Below are 19,574 nucleotides of genomic sequence, written 5' to 3'. Positions count from 1 at the left end.
GAATAAAGAGTGTATGTACCTACACCATTCTGACCGATTTTGAGCCATGTCATTCACAGTCTACAACCATTGGTTAAGATGGTCACGCAGACCCTAACCAAGTAGTCTGCATCTACCAACATGGCTCAGACTAGAAGTTAGTGACTTCAAGGACTGATGCCACGTTTTGGTTTGGTCGCCCCTAACTTCCTTCCAACCATTCCCAACACTAGTCAACATTGTATGTCGTGGTAATCAGTGTTTAGGTATGCCTAACGCATGATCCAACCATCTCAGTTGGTGAAGATTCACAGCTTCATCGACCGATTTAATATCATTCCCTAATATCCTGCGCCCCACCTCACTATTACTTACCCGGTGGTCCCAGCAGATGCGAGCAATATTTCTAAGACATCTGTTTTATTGATGATGTAGATGGTTGCTTTGAGTTTTAGACATTTCAACATCATTCACTACTCATTTAAGTCAATTGCTTGGCCGACGCATATATATGCCTGGTCCTGCGTTTTAGCTGACTGACTGGCATTTAAGTCAACTCATATTATGAGAGAGGAAGAGAGGAAGCATTCGCATTACTAGGCACATTTAGTATGAGAATTACCAAAATCAACAGAATAGGTTGATCATCTGTTTTCTTTTTTGAGGGGGTATCCAACTGCCCTGAAGAAGATCAGCGAATCATGGGGTTAGAGTTCTGAAATATAAGTCATTTTAGCACAACATTTTTTTCTAAAAACTTGCTTAATCTTAGTGAATGGGGGTATTTCACAACTTCTGTCAACAACTAGTACCATCTGGTCGTTTGAATTCTATAATTAACATTTAGTTTACTATATTCAATTTCTTTTTAGATGGAAGATTCAACAAGCATTTTCATTCCATCATAGTGGTTTGATTCGCTTTTATAATTTCACAGTCCCTGCTTATCCGTAAGTATTAATTAAATATGCTAATATTATTGATATTTAATATGCTTTATGTAAAAGCTGAAGTCATTTGAAAGGCTTCGGGAAACTAAAGTTATATAGTTATATAATATATCCTTGTGGGTCACGGTAATTTTACATTGTATTCAGGAGGACCAAAAACCATCCAGGCTTTCACGTGACAATCCAAACAGTACGGCTCAATCCTGTTTCACAGGAGAACCAGACATCAAATAGGCTTTAATGCTACAATCTGAATAGTACAGCTTAATCTTGTGGCACAAACACACAGGTACCAAACACCCTGGTGGACCATTCGCACCATTCATGTACACATTCACATCACATGTATAGTTATTCCGATCAATGATCACGTGAATCAATTATGCATAACACGAACAGGCCAAATTCGACTTATTCCGCTTACACGACAGCCAAACTCATTAATGTTAGCAATGGCGACATGCCTTACAATGTTCCAATGACAATGACCCTTGAGAACACTGAAAAGCAACCACCAGTATGAATGAAATCGGTTAATTAGCAAACCAATTTTGTGCATGAACAGTCAGTAAACCTTGCGAAATTAATACCGAATCATCCACAATAGCAATAGTGAACCTTCAGTGTCATATGAGATCTTCAGCTCTATATAGCTTATACTGCATACAACACATATGTAGGATAATGAACGAAATAGCCTAGCCTGAAGCGTTAGTGCTTAAATAACGCTTGAAACCCACTGTCTGGTGTCGGAATACTATTACAAAGATCGTTTTTATCGCATGTGCGAAATTTTCATTTTTCCAACTTTCCAGACCCTGAGTTAGGGGTAGTATCCCTTTAGGAAACTAAAGAGAATTTGATTATTATTTTATGACTATCAAGAATTCTATTCTCATCTACATAAGTATATTAAGGAGTCCTGATTTTGTAGTATATACCACAAGATTAAAATGAATGATTTTGATTTGTAAACTATTCATCACTCACCTATTCAATTGAACTCTACAACTATTACTCAACTCTAAGCTGTTCATTATGAAACTTGAAAATCGTGGTTTTCATTCAATAGATGATCTACTATGTAAAGAAACTGATGATGATTCCATTAATGGAATCGCCATGTTTTGAAAACCATTTTAAATTTGTGATCCAAATATAGGTAGTCGAACTGATTGGGATTATCTTGATCCAACTGTATAGATTTTTGTGGTTAATTCTATATTCTCTAATTACATATATGAATTAAGAATATGAAGTTTACGATACATTTGTATAATGTATTTCACACAGTCTGATCACATACTAACTTGTTCACATATTCACATCAGAAATAGAAGTTTCAGACTTGAAAAATAGGAACATTAAAATAGGATCCTGAAAGAACAATTGGCGTATGAACCTATTGTTGGTGACCGGCTACTATGAGACTTCATCTCCTTATGTTGCTCCACTACCTTGTGGATCAGATCTTTAGGTCAAAGGCTTAGGGTATGGCTTCTTAAGAAAACCACCTGTTTCGGTCTGGGTGTCCGGGCCAGTATTCCAGCCCTCACACAAATCGAATGATTTCCGTGGCGCATATCTATTTGGTGCCTCCTTGTACCAGTATTTATACGCTTAAATAAATAAAAATAAATATCTTCTACTCTTAATGGCCACGTCTCGCAGCCATAAATTCGAACAGAACGAACTGCTGCGCGGTATACTCGTCCCTTAATTGATAGACGGATATCTTGCCTTCCCCATAGGTGACGTAAGTTGACAAAAGCCAAACGAGCTTTCTGAATCCGTGCTGATATTTCGGAAGATATCAACCCAATAGGGCTGATCAGAATTCGTTATTTCAGGTGTTGACACAAGCCAGTCCTAAAGCAACAACTTGCATTTAGAGGGGGAGAAACGCATCCCAAACATCCTGGCATTGTTGCTCAGTGCTACCAAAATGCTCTACATTTTATCAGCGTCTTCACTAAACAGGACTATGTCATTTGCGTATTCTAAGTCGATACATGAACCCCCTGGAGGGAGATCAATGCCCTCGAATCTCGCGAGGTGGGATCGTGGATGCGCGTGTCTGAGGAGTCTCACACTAGGACGAAACGGCTGTCCAGTGCTAATAGGTTTTCTATGGTGGTCTAGCTTCAAATAACTCATGAATCCAACTACTGAAATTACTATAATATCCACAAAACCCCTCTCTGATTTAAATATTTTGTCACTCTTTTATTGAATTATGATTACTTAAAACACTTTAGTTTCATGGTTTACAAAGCAACCAAACTTGTTAGTCATTATAGAAGCTTTTTAAGTTTATGCAATTTGACTACATTAATGACATCAGCTACAAATAAGCGAAACTAAATTCTTCTGTTCTGATAATTTTCTCAAGTGTTATGAATAATAGTTATCATGTCCTTATGATATTAAGCTAGAATAAATAAAACTTACCTTGATATTATTGATCTATCTACAATGTCTGATTAGTATAGTTAATCCAGTCTCATTAGGTGATATTTTTGGATGTTTTAAAAGCACCTTTTAATTTTGTAAATAGTTAAGAGTACCAGCCTCTGATGTGTTTCAACAAGTATAAAGCTTAGATAAGTTAGGACTTGCTTCAGGGGGTTGGTTACAGTCAGCTATGAATAAGTTTTTAGCATTTTTTAAAAGTTATCTTTTGCTCGACTTAAACAGGCAGAAGTAACATAGTTATATCACATTCCTTATTGGACTTGAAATTGAAGTGATCCTGGCCATTGTTGCTACTTTGACGTGGTGGTCAGACATGCCTGTCGTGGTAAACCAATCAGGTCATACTGGCTGGAACGACCGTTGCTCAAGGTCCTACCATGCCAGACAGGTCGGTTAAAGAGCTGTAAGACTAAAAGCAACAAACCCAAGGTCCGAAGAAGAAGTCGTACTGCTGACTGCACAGAGGTGTGATGGGAGTAAGGTGTTCCCCTCAGACAACCAGTATCACAGCGATGCTGCCTTCCCACAAGGAGGGGTGGGGTTGGGAATGGTCGACCGTAAAAATGCACATTCCACCTTATCCCACGGATATCCATCTCCTGAAATAAGGTCTCAACAAGTACGGAGCTAACACGGAGATTATTCACAAAAAGTTCGTGTGTGACCGAGCTCAAGTAGTTGTCCCTTTGGCATGCGGTCACACTCTCAAATCGCAAATTCCAACTCGAAAACAATTTTTTTCAGGTACCTCCGGAAAAACCTTGCCATGGTGTGGGCAACCGGGAAGTGATAACGGCGCTCACACCTCTAACATCACTCAAGACCACTTCTGACTTACTTAAGTTATTTGGTCGAAAAACGTTTTTTCGACCAGGTTTTGGTACTCATCAGAAACTTGTGTTCAGAATTTCTGGGACAGTCATATCCCTACAAGTATTCTAATATAGCATGTTCAGTGTCAAAGTTAGATATTTATATTTACCACTTATAATTAATAGGGGGGGGTATATATTGCACACTTGTAGCTATTGATGTTTAATTATGAACCGAGACCCCTAGTTGTGAGTAGACCATGTTTAATAATGTATCGAAATAATGTCAGTATCTCAATCATTTTCTTTATGAATTCATTTTAGAAATTTCATAACAGATCATATTGGTGGAGTGGAAGATTCATTATATTCGGCAACTATTCTAACTAACCGATATTTATCTGAAGATAATGCTCTTGTTTTTCATACACCACCAAATGATTGTAAGTAGTTGAGTTATAAAACATTCTTTATATAATTTTTGTTTTAATAAAATAATCTTTGTGTCTATATCGTCTATTTGGTCTTGATATAAAGTGTATTTCTGTTTAAAAGTAGTTTATTTATCAAATAGATAAGTGACAATGAAAAAATCTTGTAGTGAAGTAGTGCCCTCAAATGCCCTGGTACGACCGAGAGTGGGGAGAGTCAGCTCTCCCTATCCAAATGCTCTCACATGACCACGTAAATACAACCACTGCCAGTGAAGTCCTACTCACTGCCTTTTCATGGAGGGGGTGTTGTTTACGAAATCGAGAGCACGGAAAGCTAATGTCCGGCGCTTTTTAACCGGGTTGGTGGACACGGAGGATCCACCTAAGGGAGTTGGAAAACCCTGATTCCAAACCAATGGTGCACATGGGCTCCAGGATCCTAAAGGAACAAATGGCTTATGAACCAATCGTCAGTCACCGGCTACCATGGGACTGCGTCTTCTGACGTTGCTCCACTACCTTGTGGATTAAACCTTTAGGTCGAAGGCTCCAGATGAGGCTTCTTAAGAATACCACCTGTTTTGGTTTGGGCACCCGGGCAGTGTCCTAGCCCTCACACAAATCGAACGATTTATGTGGCGCATATGTATTTGGTGCCTTCTTATATTTATGTGTTTAAATAAATAAATAAACTGTCGTTGTGGAATAGGGACTAATGATATTTTGTGGATGATGTTCAGGCTTACTATTATAGCAAAAATCGTTCAAAGTGAGCTACCCTAAACACCAAACCATAGTTCCGCATAAACCATTTCAACAAAACTTCAGCTTTATTGGTAACTACTAACGAATTTAAAATATTGAATATCAGAGAAAGATATTTTTGACTACTATTTTATAGATTGGTTTAATTATTCAATCAATGATCAGTCATAGAATTATAACATTTAAACAAGGCAACCAGTTACCATGACTCTATCAAACGGTCCATAAATGATATGAGATATTTAGTACAATGATCTAACATTGAAAAATACCAGAAGGGGTTTTTGCGGATATTATAATAATTTTATTAGTTGAGATCATGAATCAATTGAAGCTAGACCACCATGGAAAACCTAGAAGCACTGTATGGTTGTTTCATCCTATTGTGGGACTCCTAAGCAGTCCAGTGCTTCCAAGTTTTCCATGGTGGTCTAGCTTCAATTGACTCATGATTTCAACTATTAAAATTACTATAATATACACAAAACCCCTTCTGATACTAATCTACATTAGTTAAATCGTCTAGTTGCCTAATTTTTTATCATGATTGATTAGCTTATTCTTCTGCAAATAATAGTGTTTCTTATTTTTCTCCATGTTCATTTTCGTTTTACTCTACTATTTGATTGTACTCCCTGTTCTCAAAAAGTAGCTCTCAATTCATTTTCAATCACTGGAAATAAACCTTGGTGGTTTCGCAATGTTATAAAGTGATTGAATTTAGACATGTAAATCGGTAAATGTCAGGTCAATGGTCTAGTTGTTAAGTGTTCATCTGAAAATCCTAGTTTCAGTCCCTAGTAGGATCCAAGATTCGAAATACCGAGGGGTCACATACTAGGTTTTTATTGGTTGTTTAACAAAGATCGATTCGTGATGTCAACTATGGAATATCGTTGATTCAAATCCGATGGTGGTATAGGTAGTAAAAGTATGAGCAGTAATCGGATACATAAGAGTTTGAAGATGTTATTCAAGAAGCACAATCCAGTGAAATAAATTTAGAAAGAAATTAAAGGACATGAAGAATTCGGGAGATTAGAATTTGGGAGAACACAAAGAGTGGATGCACCTGCGCCATTGCAAACGATTTTGAACCATGTTATTCAAGGTCTCTAACCATCAGTTGCTATCATCTCGCGGATCCCAATCATATAGTGAACACGTACCAACATGGCTCAGTTTATTTGTCAATGACTTGATCGATTTGTGCCATGTTTTGGTCTGACCGCCCCTACCCTTCTTCCAACCTACTGCTACACCATAAAACATCGCACGTTGGGGCAGTCGGTGGCTGAGGATGCATAACACATGTCCCAACCATCTCAAGTGATGAAATTTCACTACTTCATCAACTGATTTGCCATCCTTACCTAGTACCCGTTTCCTAACAACTCCATTACTTACTCGGTGGTCCCAGGATATACGAGCAATGCTTCGAAGATACCTATGATCGAATACTAGTAACCTACGAATATCCTCTACTCTTACCGGGTCACGTTTCGCTGTCATGAAGTAGGACGGAACGAACTGCTGTGCAGTGAACACACCCTTGGTTGATAGACGGATATCTCGCCTACGCCATAAATGACGCAAGTTGGTAAAAGCTAGTCGAGCCTTCTGTATCCGTGCTGAGATTTCGTCACACACCAGACCACAAGGGCTGATGAGACTCCCAAGATAAGTGTAGCGGTTGATACGCTCAACTACTTCATTCCCTATCATTAGTTCAGGTGTCGATGCCACCTAATCCTGAAGTACCATTTTTCATTTCGAGGGGGAGAATCGCATCCCGAACATGCCTGCATTGTTGCTTAGAGTGGTCAGAACACTGCATTTTGTCAGCATCTTCACCAAATAGAACTATGTCATTGGCATATTCTAAGTCAACAAATGAATCTCCCGGTAGAAGTTCAACCCTTGGAAATTTAATTGAGGAAAGTGTTATCTCTTAAAGCACGTCAACGATAAAATTAAACAAGAATGAAGAGAGTGGACAACCCTCTTATTTTAAGTTATGACTTGTTTCATTCGTATGGAAGAGAATATGAATCCTTTAAAATTTTTTCTTCCATTTAGTATTTCGTCATTTTTCTAGTGAAAAACTAGATGTACCTATTACTTTAACAACAACAATATTCCATGAACCAAGTAAAACACCAATGGGTATAGTTGGATTACAAATCACATATACAGAAATACAAAATGAATTTAATCGTATTACAAATACATGTTTTACGGGTAAATGTCATGTTTGTGGAGATCCTGGTTTCGATTGTTATATTATTAATCAAGCTGCAATGGTTTTGGCATCAAATGTAGGTGAGAAAGAGGTAATTAGCTGTGTTTTCTTTAACATTCACAAGTTACACTGAGAAGTTATAGACGATTCTGAAATAGATCGTTTTAAATAGTTGATTTTTGTTATTCCAATAAGAGACTGATCAATTGCAGTTCTAAATAACAATGGGAAGATACAAGTAAAACAACACCTAATGAATTTAAACTTCACTCCACTGCACAAGCAAGTGGCCATCAGAACTCAGTAGCTAAGTAGAAAACGCGATGGTGTTTGAAGTGAACGGTACTGGGTTCACGTTCCAAAGTGAATATCTACTCTGAGATGCAAGTAAATCCAGCTGACGAGTTCGAAATAAGACAAAACACGCGTCCTATATTTCATTGCTAGCCACTATCTTTCTTTGTTTATCATAGAAAGTTCATTTCATTTATGATACTTTAGATATGTCACATAGACAGTAATTTGGTATTTAATACTTGTCCAGTGACCCGATTATTATTTCGCAGGATGGTTCATTGAGTTAAGTATTACAGATTTTGACGCATTTGTAAGGGGATGAGAATCATACATCTAAAAGTGTTTACACGCCCAGGGATAGGGGGTTATTCAGTTAATGAGACGAAGGGTTGTACTGATTCTTAAGTAAGTTACTTACGCCTGTTACTCACAGTGGAGCATCGGTTGCTGATCAGCATTCTCCAACCCACTCTTTCCTTGGCCAAAAGATAATGATTCTTAGACAAGTAATATCATGCTGGATTTCAATTAAGCCACCCTTAATCTTTGTAACTTTCTAGATTCAACTGAGCTGGTCAGTTCACATTCGTTTTTACTTGCGTTGTCATGTGTTTGTTTAGCCCCATAATACTTCATACTATAAAATGTAACGCATAAACTACTCCTTTTCATGTTTAAATCAATTTCAGGTGGGACAAAGTCTGAAAGAAATTAACTGTGCACTTGTTGAAGATTTGGTCAAACATTCTATCTTGAATGAGTAAGTAAACTAATTATTTAGCTATAGCTCAGGATGTGCATATACATTTGTATTGGCGAGACTATAATTTATGGACGAGTCAATCAGAAGCGTTCGACGGATTTCAAGGTCACAACTCCAATTTCAGTATCTGATGCTCACGTACGACAGGTTCACAGTGGATTGTAGAAAAAACAAGATAATTGAGCGACTACGATACGTGGGACTAATAAGAAGTTCCTTCATTTGTGATTGTGGTAATCACATGACTTGCGCAGAATATGCTGATGATGTTGTCTTTCGATGTAAAATATGTTGGAGGAAGAAGTCTGCCAGAATAAGGTTTTTTCGCTCGATCCAAATTGAGACTGAGGCAAATTGCTAACTGGATAATCAAAGCACCAGTAACATTGGCTGTAGCTGGGTACTACAATATATACAGATGATTGGAGAGCGTACAGATGCCTACATAGACTTGGCTCCAGAGGCTGACTATTCTGTAGCCATATGGATGATTTCCTCTACTACATGCATTACGGCTTTAAAACCTCTGAACCTCTTTCTAACCTTGACGAGTTTTTGAACCATATATAAGAATTGTATCCACTTTTTCTTTTGTTTTGTATAATATAGTTTTACTCTATACTGACTGTTTGTTGATTGGCTAATATTCTTTAAAGTCACTAAAGATTCGTTCAAAGGTCGTCCATAAATTATGGTCTCGCCGACTCGTATTGTCTAAGGTAACATCGTAATACAGCCAAAGGTAACATCATTAGTTACGGACTTTATCATGCGGAGATTGATTTCATGTGACATACCATTATAAGCTCTTATATATCCATTCAGATACACAAATATCGATTAATTCCAGCATAAAGAGTGAGAGCGCTAAAGGCTCGTACAACTTTTGCTATGATACTTTACATCTTTATAGTGCTAAGAACATAGTAGACTTATAATCAATAATCACTAGTTTATTGAAAGCCATTTGGGTAACCTGAATATTGTTTGATAATGAAACTAAGTCGTTCACACACTAATGATCGTAGACCCTCTCCATATCAGAAAAACATAAGTTATCATATACTCATCTAGAATTGACTCCCAGAATGTCATTAATGAGCGAATAACAAGCCTGAGTCACATTGTTCTAACTTTCTGGTGTTTTGCGAGTCCATAAAGTGGTGATCGTAACTCTTCATTCTATCTGAGATATTTCACGAATTTTAGGGACCTTTCTAACATTTTCTTTCAACACGTAGTTCTAGTGTACAACCTTATCTAAGGAACTGAAAGTAGCTCTAATACCAAGATACTTAATGATTGCTTATCAAAAACATATATGTTAATGTCCAAGCATTGAGATAAAGGTGAAAACGCGATCTATACATTCACAATCTGAGTGAAATTAAGCTTGTTCTTTGTGGAAGAGTTATTCACATAATTCACACACTAATCAGCTTCTCACTTGAATTTCATCGTCATTTAAGAGATAAAATACGATAACCATTTTACTTCAGAATGATAGAACATTCAGTCTATTCTATTAACTTCAATGCTCTAGTTGGTTAGCTCATTAGTTCTTGAAAAGAAGTGAAAGTAATTCGTTTGAATCGATTGGCTTATAAAATTTCACAAGTTGGATTTTCATCCGAAGTTTTTCAGTTTTAAGGGGATTAGCACTAGTGACAAGAAACTCGGGACTGTGTGTTCAGCTTTTCTAGAAGGGGTCTTTCGAACTGCATCGTCTCTTTTTCCAGATGTCTTTTAGTGACTACTGATGAACATGCTATCACCTTCACGGATTGTTTCATTGCCATCATATTTCTTGATGTGATTGTATTCTGAACAAATTGATTTAGCATAGATTTGCACAGCCAGTTGTTAGCTACACTTTCTATGTGAAATTTAAAGAAACTAAATGGTTGCTTAAACCATAGTTTGGAAAACAGAATGTGAATCTAAAACCCAGTGATCAAACTTCTTGTATTTTAACTACTAACTTAAGTATTCAGTAGTACTGCCTTGTTTTCATACATTTTTTGAGTCCAAAATTAAACAATTACACATTTTATTTGATAATTTTACTCTTTTCATTCAAAAAAACCTAATAGGGTATATTTATACGATTTCCAAGGAATTTGCATTGAAACAGTACAAGAAACTCCTAATTTCGGAAATCATTTATACCCAGTAAGTGATACTATATGAAATGTACATTTACAAATTTCATTAGATATACGTATATTTAATAACAGAATTCATGAGTCAGTTGAAGTTAGATCACCATGAAAAACCTGGAAGCACTGGTCGGTAGTTTCGTCCTATTGTGGCACTCCTCAGTATCAGTGCGCATCCACGATCTCGCCCCCCCCCGTGTGTGTGAACTATCAAGTCTTTCTCAACATACCATTCATCTGAATGAATTATAAAAACAGCATTCAGATAAATTCAATTCTCGACATCATCATTTCGATTATTCAGTGAATATAATGCACAATCAAAGTACCCTATTATACCCCCTCTCTTTTCTTTTACATTTTAGCCATTTCGAATTGTATGGAAAATGATTATATGGTTCGTAAATGAAATAGCTTTGTAAGTAACTCTCACCCTGATTATTCAATACTAAATTTCTCATGTTTTATATCTACAAACCTTTAAATCTTTCAAATTTATTGAGTTAATCTGACTAATCGGTTGGTTTATACAGTTTCCTACCAGTCGGTTAAGTGTCCATAGTAACTTTAAAAACAAGAACTTCTATGTTCTTGTAAATTTTGAAGTTTCTACCAAGTAAGTCGTTTGTTTACTGATTTCTTTAAGAAATGACAAGGAAATAAATCTACTCATGAAGTATATATCAACATTCAGAAGTTTCAGTGGTCCATTTCATATGGATCTTGGATACTTGATTCTATTGCATATAAACGGTCTATGAGCGTTAGAACAGATTTCAGTTTTCTTGGTCTTGGTGGGTTGATAATCTGGTCATCAAATTCTCTTTCATCTTGAAACCTCATGTCATTCATTAAGATGCCGGACCGCTTTCTATATACATGTTCATACTCTACTAAATGATTTATTCAATATATTTGTATTTGACCAATTAGTATAAAATGACTTCTGAGCTAATCCGTGTCGGGTAGAGAAAGGTATCTACCTCAGTACGATGGAAGATGGTTGCGCAATTTCGTGGATTGATTGAGATTAGACAGTAACACCGTTGGATATCGGCCAGCTTAGTGGTCTAGAGGTTAAGCGTTCGCACGCAAGACTAAAGGCCCCGGATTCGAGTCTCGAGGCCGGGATCGTGAATGCGAACTTCTGAGGAGTCTCACAATAGGATGAAACGGCCATCCTGTGCTTCCAGGTTTTCAATGGTGGTCTAACATCAATCAGTTCATGATCTCAATCAAAAACTTAATAACTTCCACAACCCTATACTGATCATGACTTATGAGTAGTTTTCCTCAAATCTACATAAAGAAACTTAAGCTTGCCTTTCATTAAAATATTCAGTAGCTTTCATCTGCTATGATATAAACAAAAACTAATTTGAGGTATATTGCGGTATAGAGCTTTGATTATCAACATACATATACTCAACCTTGAGTTTACGTATTTCTTATTTATTCGCGATGATACTTGTAACATTTGTAGGTTGTTGAAAAGTTGAAGGATACTAGGATCTACAATTCTACATGTCAGTAGTTTTTCCAATGTTCAGTGTTTCTTTACGTTACTGGGAACTCAGCGCTAATGTATTTGACGTGTCGGTGCCATTAGCAAATGTTTAAGTTTTAACTGAAAACTAACTAACTCACCAAACTTCTCAAAAGAGCATTATTCTAAAGATGTTCATTGCTGTCAGTATGAGCTCATCATTTTAGTAGCTATTATGCAGGCTCAGCACTTTATTGCTCTTTATTAACTCCACTATGATCGAGTGAAATAAGGCCGATGAAATGTAGTTCGTAGAAAGAAAGGTATAAAGTCATTTCAATCTCACGGTCTAAGGGAATACATAGAGTTTATACACCTACGCCATTGTGATCGATTCTGAGCCATGTCATTCACAGTCTACAACCATTGGTTACGATAGTCACGCGTACCCCAAACAAGTAGTCTGCATCTATCAACATGACTAAAACTAGAAGTTAGTGACTTCGAAAACTGATACCACTGATACCAACCATCCTCAACACTAGTCAGCATTGTGTGTCGTGGTAATCGGTGTCCAGGCATACATAATTTACGTGTTGACATTGTTGAGATGACATGTTAAGTGGACAGAATTGTTTAGACGACAATAAGCTATATAAAAGTAGGACAGGATTTGATATAGATGGATGTGATACACAAAGAGCTTCGGGTTGATCATGCTCTCAGATATGTTCCTTAAAGTATAAACAAAAACATAGATCATTTGCTAAAATAGTATTCTGTAGTAAAATGGAATGATGCTAAATATTAAAAAGAAGATTTGAAGTGTTATCTTGTCAGGACTTGAAAATCATATATTGAAAGGAAGTTACCTAATAATTAGATTTCCACTACGGTATGTTTCGGAAACGGATAAAGTATTAAGGATTTAGTTGTATTCGGTTTGACTATAGCCTCGTATAGACTCTGGCTGTACAATATTATGAAAAGTGCTTGAACAAGATAACAGTAGACTCGATCAGTTCTTACATTAACTATTATCTGAATCAACTACGTTGACTGCTTCCCACTTCTCATCACTTTGCTTATTGTTACCTCAGATACTCTGTAGTGATGGTTGTATCATTGTCTGAGGCTGAAGCGAATAACCTCTTGTCTGTATATTTACTCATCGATATTTACCTGTTTAAGGAAGAGATTTGATGAAATTCAGAGTCATCTGGACATGTTTATGGGTAACTCACGGATGTTTGAAATGAGTAACTCGTCCACTAAAGATGAAGTGTTGCTTTAGGATCGCTGTTTGTCGATGGTTTATCTGACCATAAGGAGTAATGTACTTGGTCACGTTGACCATCTCCAAGATTTTAAAAATATACAATAGCACTATCGTTATCCTTTCACTAACTAGATAATTTATTTAGCTACATCCATTCATTTTCTCCACCTTAATAGTATATTGTAGTAGCTTGGCTTCGAGGCTTCGTATATCGAACACACTGATAACACTGTTATTAAATAAAACTCAACGGTATATAAATTTATAAGGCAACATGTAGCGTCGACTACATTTTATTAATGGATAATACAAATAATAGAGCTACAAGCGTAGCAAGCAAATTCGAGCAGAAAGGCCAATACGCGTGTGCAAGCGAATACAGAGTCGAATCAATTAACTGAATTCCTAAAACCAATAGCCTCTTGGACAGTAGAAGAACAAAAAGATGGCACTTCATAGTTCATTGTTATATACAACTCAAAGTTTATCAACTTAAAATGTTAGTCATGACAACAGGGTTTTACGATTTGGTAAGATAGGTCACAAAATTCGGAAAAAAATCTGAGCTGTTTCAACCAATTATTTTTCTGGTTAGCGTTTTCTTTAGTAAGCTAGCTTTCTACGGAATGGGGTCGCTAACCCCATGCCCAACCCTCCTCCTTTATTCAGGCTAAGAACCGGCAGTAGCCTCAGAGGAGCTCCAGGCGGAATCCTTAAGAATAAAGGAGAAGAAAAATACCAAAGAACACATTACTCCAAAAAGTGGAGACAGACATGAGAAGAATAAACAATAATTAAATAGAACTAAAAGGGAAGGTGGAGTACAGAGTGAGTAGGAGAATGCTGGTCGGTAGCCTACGCTCCACTGGGAGTAACAGACGGAAGAGCTTATCAAACGGACGTATAAATACTTCCTATAACCTATCAAAGACACTGACTGACTATAAAATGTCGATGACTTTGATACAAGCTGATGTATGAATTTAAGAACTTTGGAGCTCATTGAATGTTCATTCAAAGAAAAGACAAATCGTCTATGTTTAATCCTTGATTTCCAAAACAGTAGTCCTTGAGAAGAAGGAAAGTAATGCAACGATTATTGTTTCGCTCCATTTCTTACGTGTTTCGAGTTCAGTCATTATCCAATGAACTCAGGATTGTTCATTTGCAATTTAAGTAACAATAGATTGTAATAAAGTTTATCCTAAAATCAAATTAGTCATGAATCATACAAAAAAAATCACATATACTTTATCTTGTTTTTAATTCTTCAATAGATTTATGTTTGGTTTTGTTGAAGATCTCTTGTCGTATAGGATCACATTTGGTCAAAGTAAGTTATATCAATTTGATATCAGAAAGGGTTTTTGTGGATATTATAGTAATTTCAATAGTTGAGATCACGAGTCAATTGAAGCTAAATCACCATGGGAAACCTGGAAACACTGGATGGCTGTTTTGTCCTAGTATGGGACTCCTTAGCAGTGCGCATCCACGATTCCACCTCGCAAGATTCGAAACCAGGACCTATCGGGATCGCGTGCGAGCGCTTAACCTCTGAACCAGTGAGCTGGCCGACATTCAACAGTGTTAATATCTAAATTCAACCAACCCATGAAATTAATTGACACATCCACTATTGTCTTCAGTGAGTTACTATCTCACAACAGACCCAGCTGAACTCCATTGGTCACGGCTTTTCACTAGCACTCCAGAAAGTACCTATTGAAGACCATCACTAGTGATCATATTATGATTATAATCAGAAAGGGGTCTTGCGGATACTATAGTAGTTTTTGATAGTTGGATTCATGAGTCAATTGAATCTAGATCACCATGAAAGCACCTGGAACCACTGTTTTTTTCGCTGCTTCTTGTACACATATGATTCTAAACGATCAATGAGGGAATGGTGGAAACGTTTGTCATTCCCCTTTATTATCACAAGAGGGTTTTGTCTAAACTTTAGTATTTTAATAATTAAATTATGAGTTCCTTGAGCGAGATTGTGGTTACGCACTGCTGAGGAGTCCCACAATAGAACAAAACGACCGTCCAGTGCTTGTTTTGATGATGGTTGTAGTAGTTCTTCAAGTCCCAGCTCCATACAGTAGAACTGCCTTGATGTTCGCATTGAAGACTCTGACTTTGATGTTGGCTTGCAAACATTTGCTTTGAGTTCTATGTGTTCTTCAACTGTAGGAATGCTGTCCTTGCTTTGCCAATCCTTGCCTTTACATCTACATCGGATCCTCCTTTTTCATCGATGATGCTTTCCAGGTACGTGAAAGATTTCACATCTTCGAGAGTTTCTTCATCAAGAGTGATTGATTTGGTGTTCTCCATGTTGTATTTGAGAATCCCGTAGAAAAACGTCTTGCTAAAAGAAACACCAACCAGGATGAAAGGTTTCTAGTAACATCAAAATTTTTTTATTGACAATAGGTTTTCTTTAATAAACTAGATTTTCAATAACAGCATGATATATATAGACTGATAAAGTCTATTGACAAGAGAAATTCTGGACAGTGACGGTCTCCAAGAGGTATTTCCTGGAGTTCTAGTGAGAAACAGTGACCAGTGGAGTTCAACCACGTCCGTTGTGAGATAGTGACTCACTGAAGACAATGATGGATGTGTCTCTCAATTTCGTGTGTTGGTTGAAGTTATACATTAACACCGTTGGATGCCGACCATCTCAGTGTTCTAGGGATTAACTGTTCACTCACGAGACCGAAGGTCTTGTGTTCAAATCCTTCGTGCGAGATCGTGAATACGAACTGCTGAGGGAGTCTCACAATAGAACAAAACGATCGTCCAATGCTTCGATGATGATCTAACTTACATCGACTGATGAATTCAACTATGAAATATTTTTTTATTTTTGTTTTATTTTTCTTAATATAGAATGGGGTTTATATTCAGAAACAGAAGATTTATTAGATAAAAATCATAAAGAAACATTACCATCCTATCAAAATAGAGAAAATAATTTACCGCCTGAAGATTTTATGATTCGTCAGAATCTAATGTATTATAATATGGATGAAAAAAATAAAAAAATCAATAATCAATATCAAGATCTAACCGATGATGAATACCCTTATAATCCTTTATTATTGAATAATGCAATACATTCAAGACCATTATCAATACAAAGACAAGAAAAACAATCTATTGAAGATCATAAAGAATTACATAATACCCTTCCAAAATATCATCATGAAAATAAATCAATAATCAATAATTCATCATCACATAATCAATCAACTGATAATATGATTATAGAAACTATATTAATACCGGAATTAAAAGAAGAATCTATTGATGAATTATATGGAAAAATTGATCAAGATCCATATGATACACAATTGAAAGCATTAACAGCCATAGAATTATGTCGTAAAGAACAAACTATACAAATTCAATCAATATTAGATTTACAATCAGAAATTAATGATATCAATAATCATCCTAATTATAATAATACAGATGAAATGATCAATTATACTGAATCAACCAATACAAATTCAATCCATTTCAATTCTGGTATAGGTATAGGTAAAGGTGGTAAATTAATACCAGGTAGTTTATTATCATGTGTACATCGTTCGGTACAACAACGTTGTCATACAGGTGCTGGTACAAGTAGTTATACTGGACGTTATGCATGTGAAGCAATCTGTGAAATTGTTAGAGAACGTATGCCACATTTAGCTAATCGTTTAGAAGATTGTAAACAACCATTAACATCATGTACAGAAAGATTTATTACATATAATGTTATATTACAGAATTCTAAAACTATTCAAAATGATCATAGTTCATTGAAACCAAATTATATGAAACCATCAACTGGTGGAATATTAAATGAAAATGATTTAACAGGTGAATATTGTAATGAATGTGGTGGACGGTAAGTATTCAAAAAGATTGGTTGAAGTTAGACATTAACATCGTTGGATGCCGGCTCAGTGGTCTAGTTCGTTAAGAGCCTGGCACGAGACTGATAGGTCATGGGTTTGAATCTCACGGGGTGCGGGATCGTGGTAGTGCACTGCTGAGGCGTCCCATACTAGGACGAAACGGACGTCCAGTGCTTCCAGGTTTTCCATGGTGGTCTACCCTCAATTGACTCATGATTTCAACCAGTGAAATAGATATATATTTTTTGTAATATTAATCTTTTTAATCATATGATTGATATATTTACATAGATTCCTTAATAAATAAGGCATATACAGTGTTATAGTCTGTCATAAAAGTCCACGATAGTCAGTCAGTCAATCAGCTACAACGTAGGACCAAGCACATATATGCATCGGTCCAAGTTACCACACCTTACTCATTAGCACAACAAGATGAACACCAAATTCATAAAAGTAGTTAATTCAGCGGTGGTAATATATAAAAGAAAGGTTGTGTATAAGGATACTGTACACGAAGAGAGAAAGATATGAAGCAATTTTAATCTCATTGTTTTAGGGAATACAAAGAGTGTATGCACCTACGCCATTATGATCGATTCCGAGCCATGTCATTCACAGTCTACAACCATTGGTTACGATAGTCACGCGTACCCCAAACAAGTAGTCTACATCTACCAACATGACTGGTTGCCCCTAACTTCCTTCCAACCATCTCCAACACTGGTCAGCATTGCGTGTCCTTGTAATCAGTGTTCAGGCATATACATTATACAGCCCAACCATCTCAGTTGATGAAGATTCACAGCCTCATCGACTGATTTACCATCATTCCCTAATACCCTACACCTCAACTCACTATTACTTACCCGGTGGTCCCAGCAGATGCGAGCAATATTTCTAGGGCATTTGTGATCAAATACTAGTAAATTACGAGTATCTTCTACTCTTAATGACCACGTTTCGCAGCCATAAATTCGAACAGAACGAACTGCCGCACAGTATACTCGTCCCTTAATTGATAGACGGATATCTCGCCTTCGCCATAGGTGACGTAAGTTGACAAAAGCCAAACGAATCCGTGCTGATATTTCGTCAGACACCGACCCATTAGGGCTGATCATAATTCCAAGATAAGTGAAGTTGTCGACGTGTTTGACTACTTCACTCCCTATCCTTAGTTCAGGTGTTGACGCAGATCAGTCCTGAAGCAACAGCTTGCGCTTAGAGTGAGAGAAGCGTATCCACGATAGTGCAGGGTTGTTTTGAAAATTCTCCTGAGTAGGTATTCTCAGCACACACAACATGGATGAACTCTACTGATTACGATTGCTGCTGAAGAGTCTCATAATAGAGTGGAGCTTCCGTCCAACACTACAAGGTTTTTCAATCTTTGTATAGCTCTGATTGGTTCGTGATGTCAGTGATTTCGTTAAATCCTCATATTACAATGTGGGTTACACAATTTATGTTGCGGATATTTAAACTGTTATATCTAAAGTATATATTCTTAATATACCGCGTATAACTTGAACACTTGAACACTAGAACCCTCCAAGTCACATATAAGAAGAAAGAAGACTGGAGAAAGTGTTTATTAGGTAAGAATCGATATGTACAGAAAATTATGGGTATTTATTGATATTAGCATTTGTTAAATCAACATTATAATTCAACCAATTCACAAAGAGGCATTTTATACAACTGACCAGAAGTAGCATTCCATGTTGATATTCTAGAAAGATCCATCGCGTTCGGCTCTACGGTAGTTCTCAGAAGCCATCTGAACATAAAATACTGCCACAAGAAGATGATAAAAATGCAAAATATAGTCACCGATCAAACTCAGAATGAACTAAGTAGAATAGTAAAAACAGTATGAATTGGATTATATTTCAAGTAAAACTGTTAGAGAATACATTAGCTAACAATACAATCATTCCCTATGTAAACATCTGATTGAAGTTGTTTTTACATCAACTGTATAATATGTAGAGTCATTTAGTG

At 36.6% G+C, this 19,574-nt stretch overlaps 1 protein-coding gene across 1 annotated transcript in view; it reads left to right on the top strand.

The window, feature by feature from the left end:
• CACNA2D4_2 (Voltage-dependent calcium channel subunit alpha-2/delta-4) overlaps window positions 1-19,574 on the top strand; it is a gene marked incomplete at both ends in the record, with an annotated part of 66,849 nt that overhangs the window by 45,923 nt on the left and 1,352 nt on the right. The window contains 7 exons of the mRNA XM_051219242.1: window positions 4,541-4,659; window positions 7,495-7,748; window positions 8,644-8,714; window positions 10,811-10,889; window positions 11,242-11,294; window positions 14,919-14,974; window positions 16,549-17,557. Coding sequence (XP_051068458.1) covers window positions 4,541-4,659; window positions 7,495-7,748; window positions 8,644-8,714; window positions 10,811-10,889; window positions 11,242-11,294; window positions 14,919-14,974; window positions 16,549-17,557 — 1,641 coding nt within the window. The remainder of the gene's footprint in view (window positions 1-4,540; window positions 4,660-7,494; window positions 7,749-8,643; window positions 8,715-10,810; window positions 10,890-11,241; window positions 11,295-14,918; window positions 14,975-16,548; window positions 17,558-19,574) is intronic.

The sequence above is a fragment of the Schistosoma haematobium genome, chromosome 2, assembly GCF_000699445.3.
Source record: "Schistosoma haematobium chromosome 2, whole genome shotgun sequence".
Taxonomy (NCBI): Eukaryota; Metazoa; Platyhelminthes; class Trematoda; order Strigeidida; family Schistosomatidae; genus Schistosoma; species Schistosoma haematobium.
This window is presented reverse-complemented; position numbering and strand designations above follow the sequence as displayed.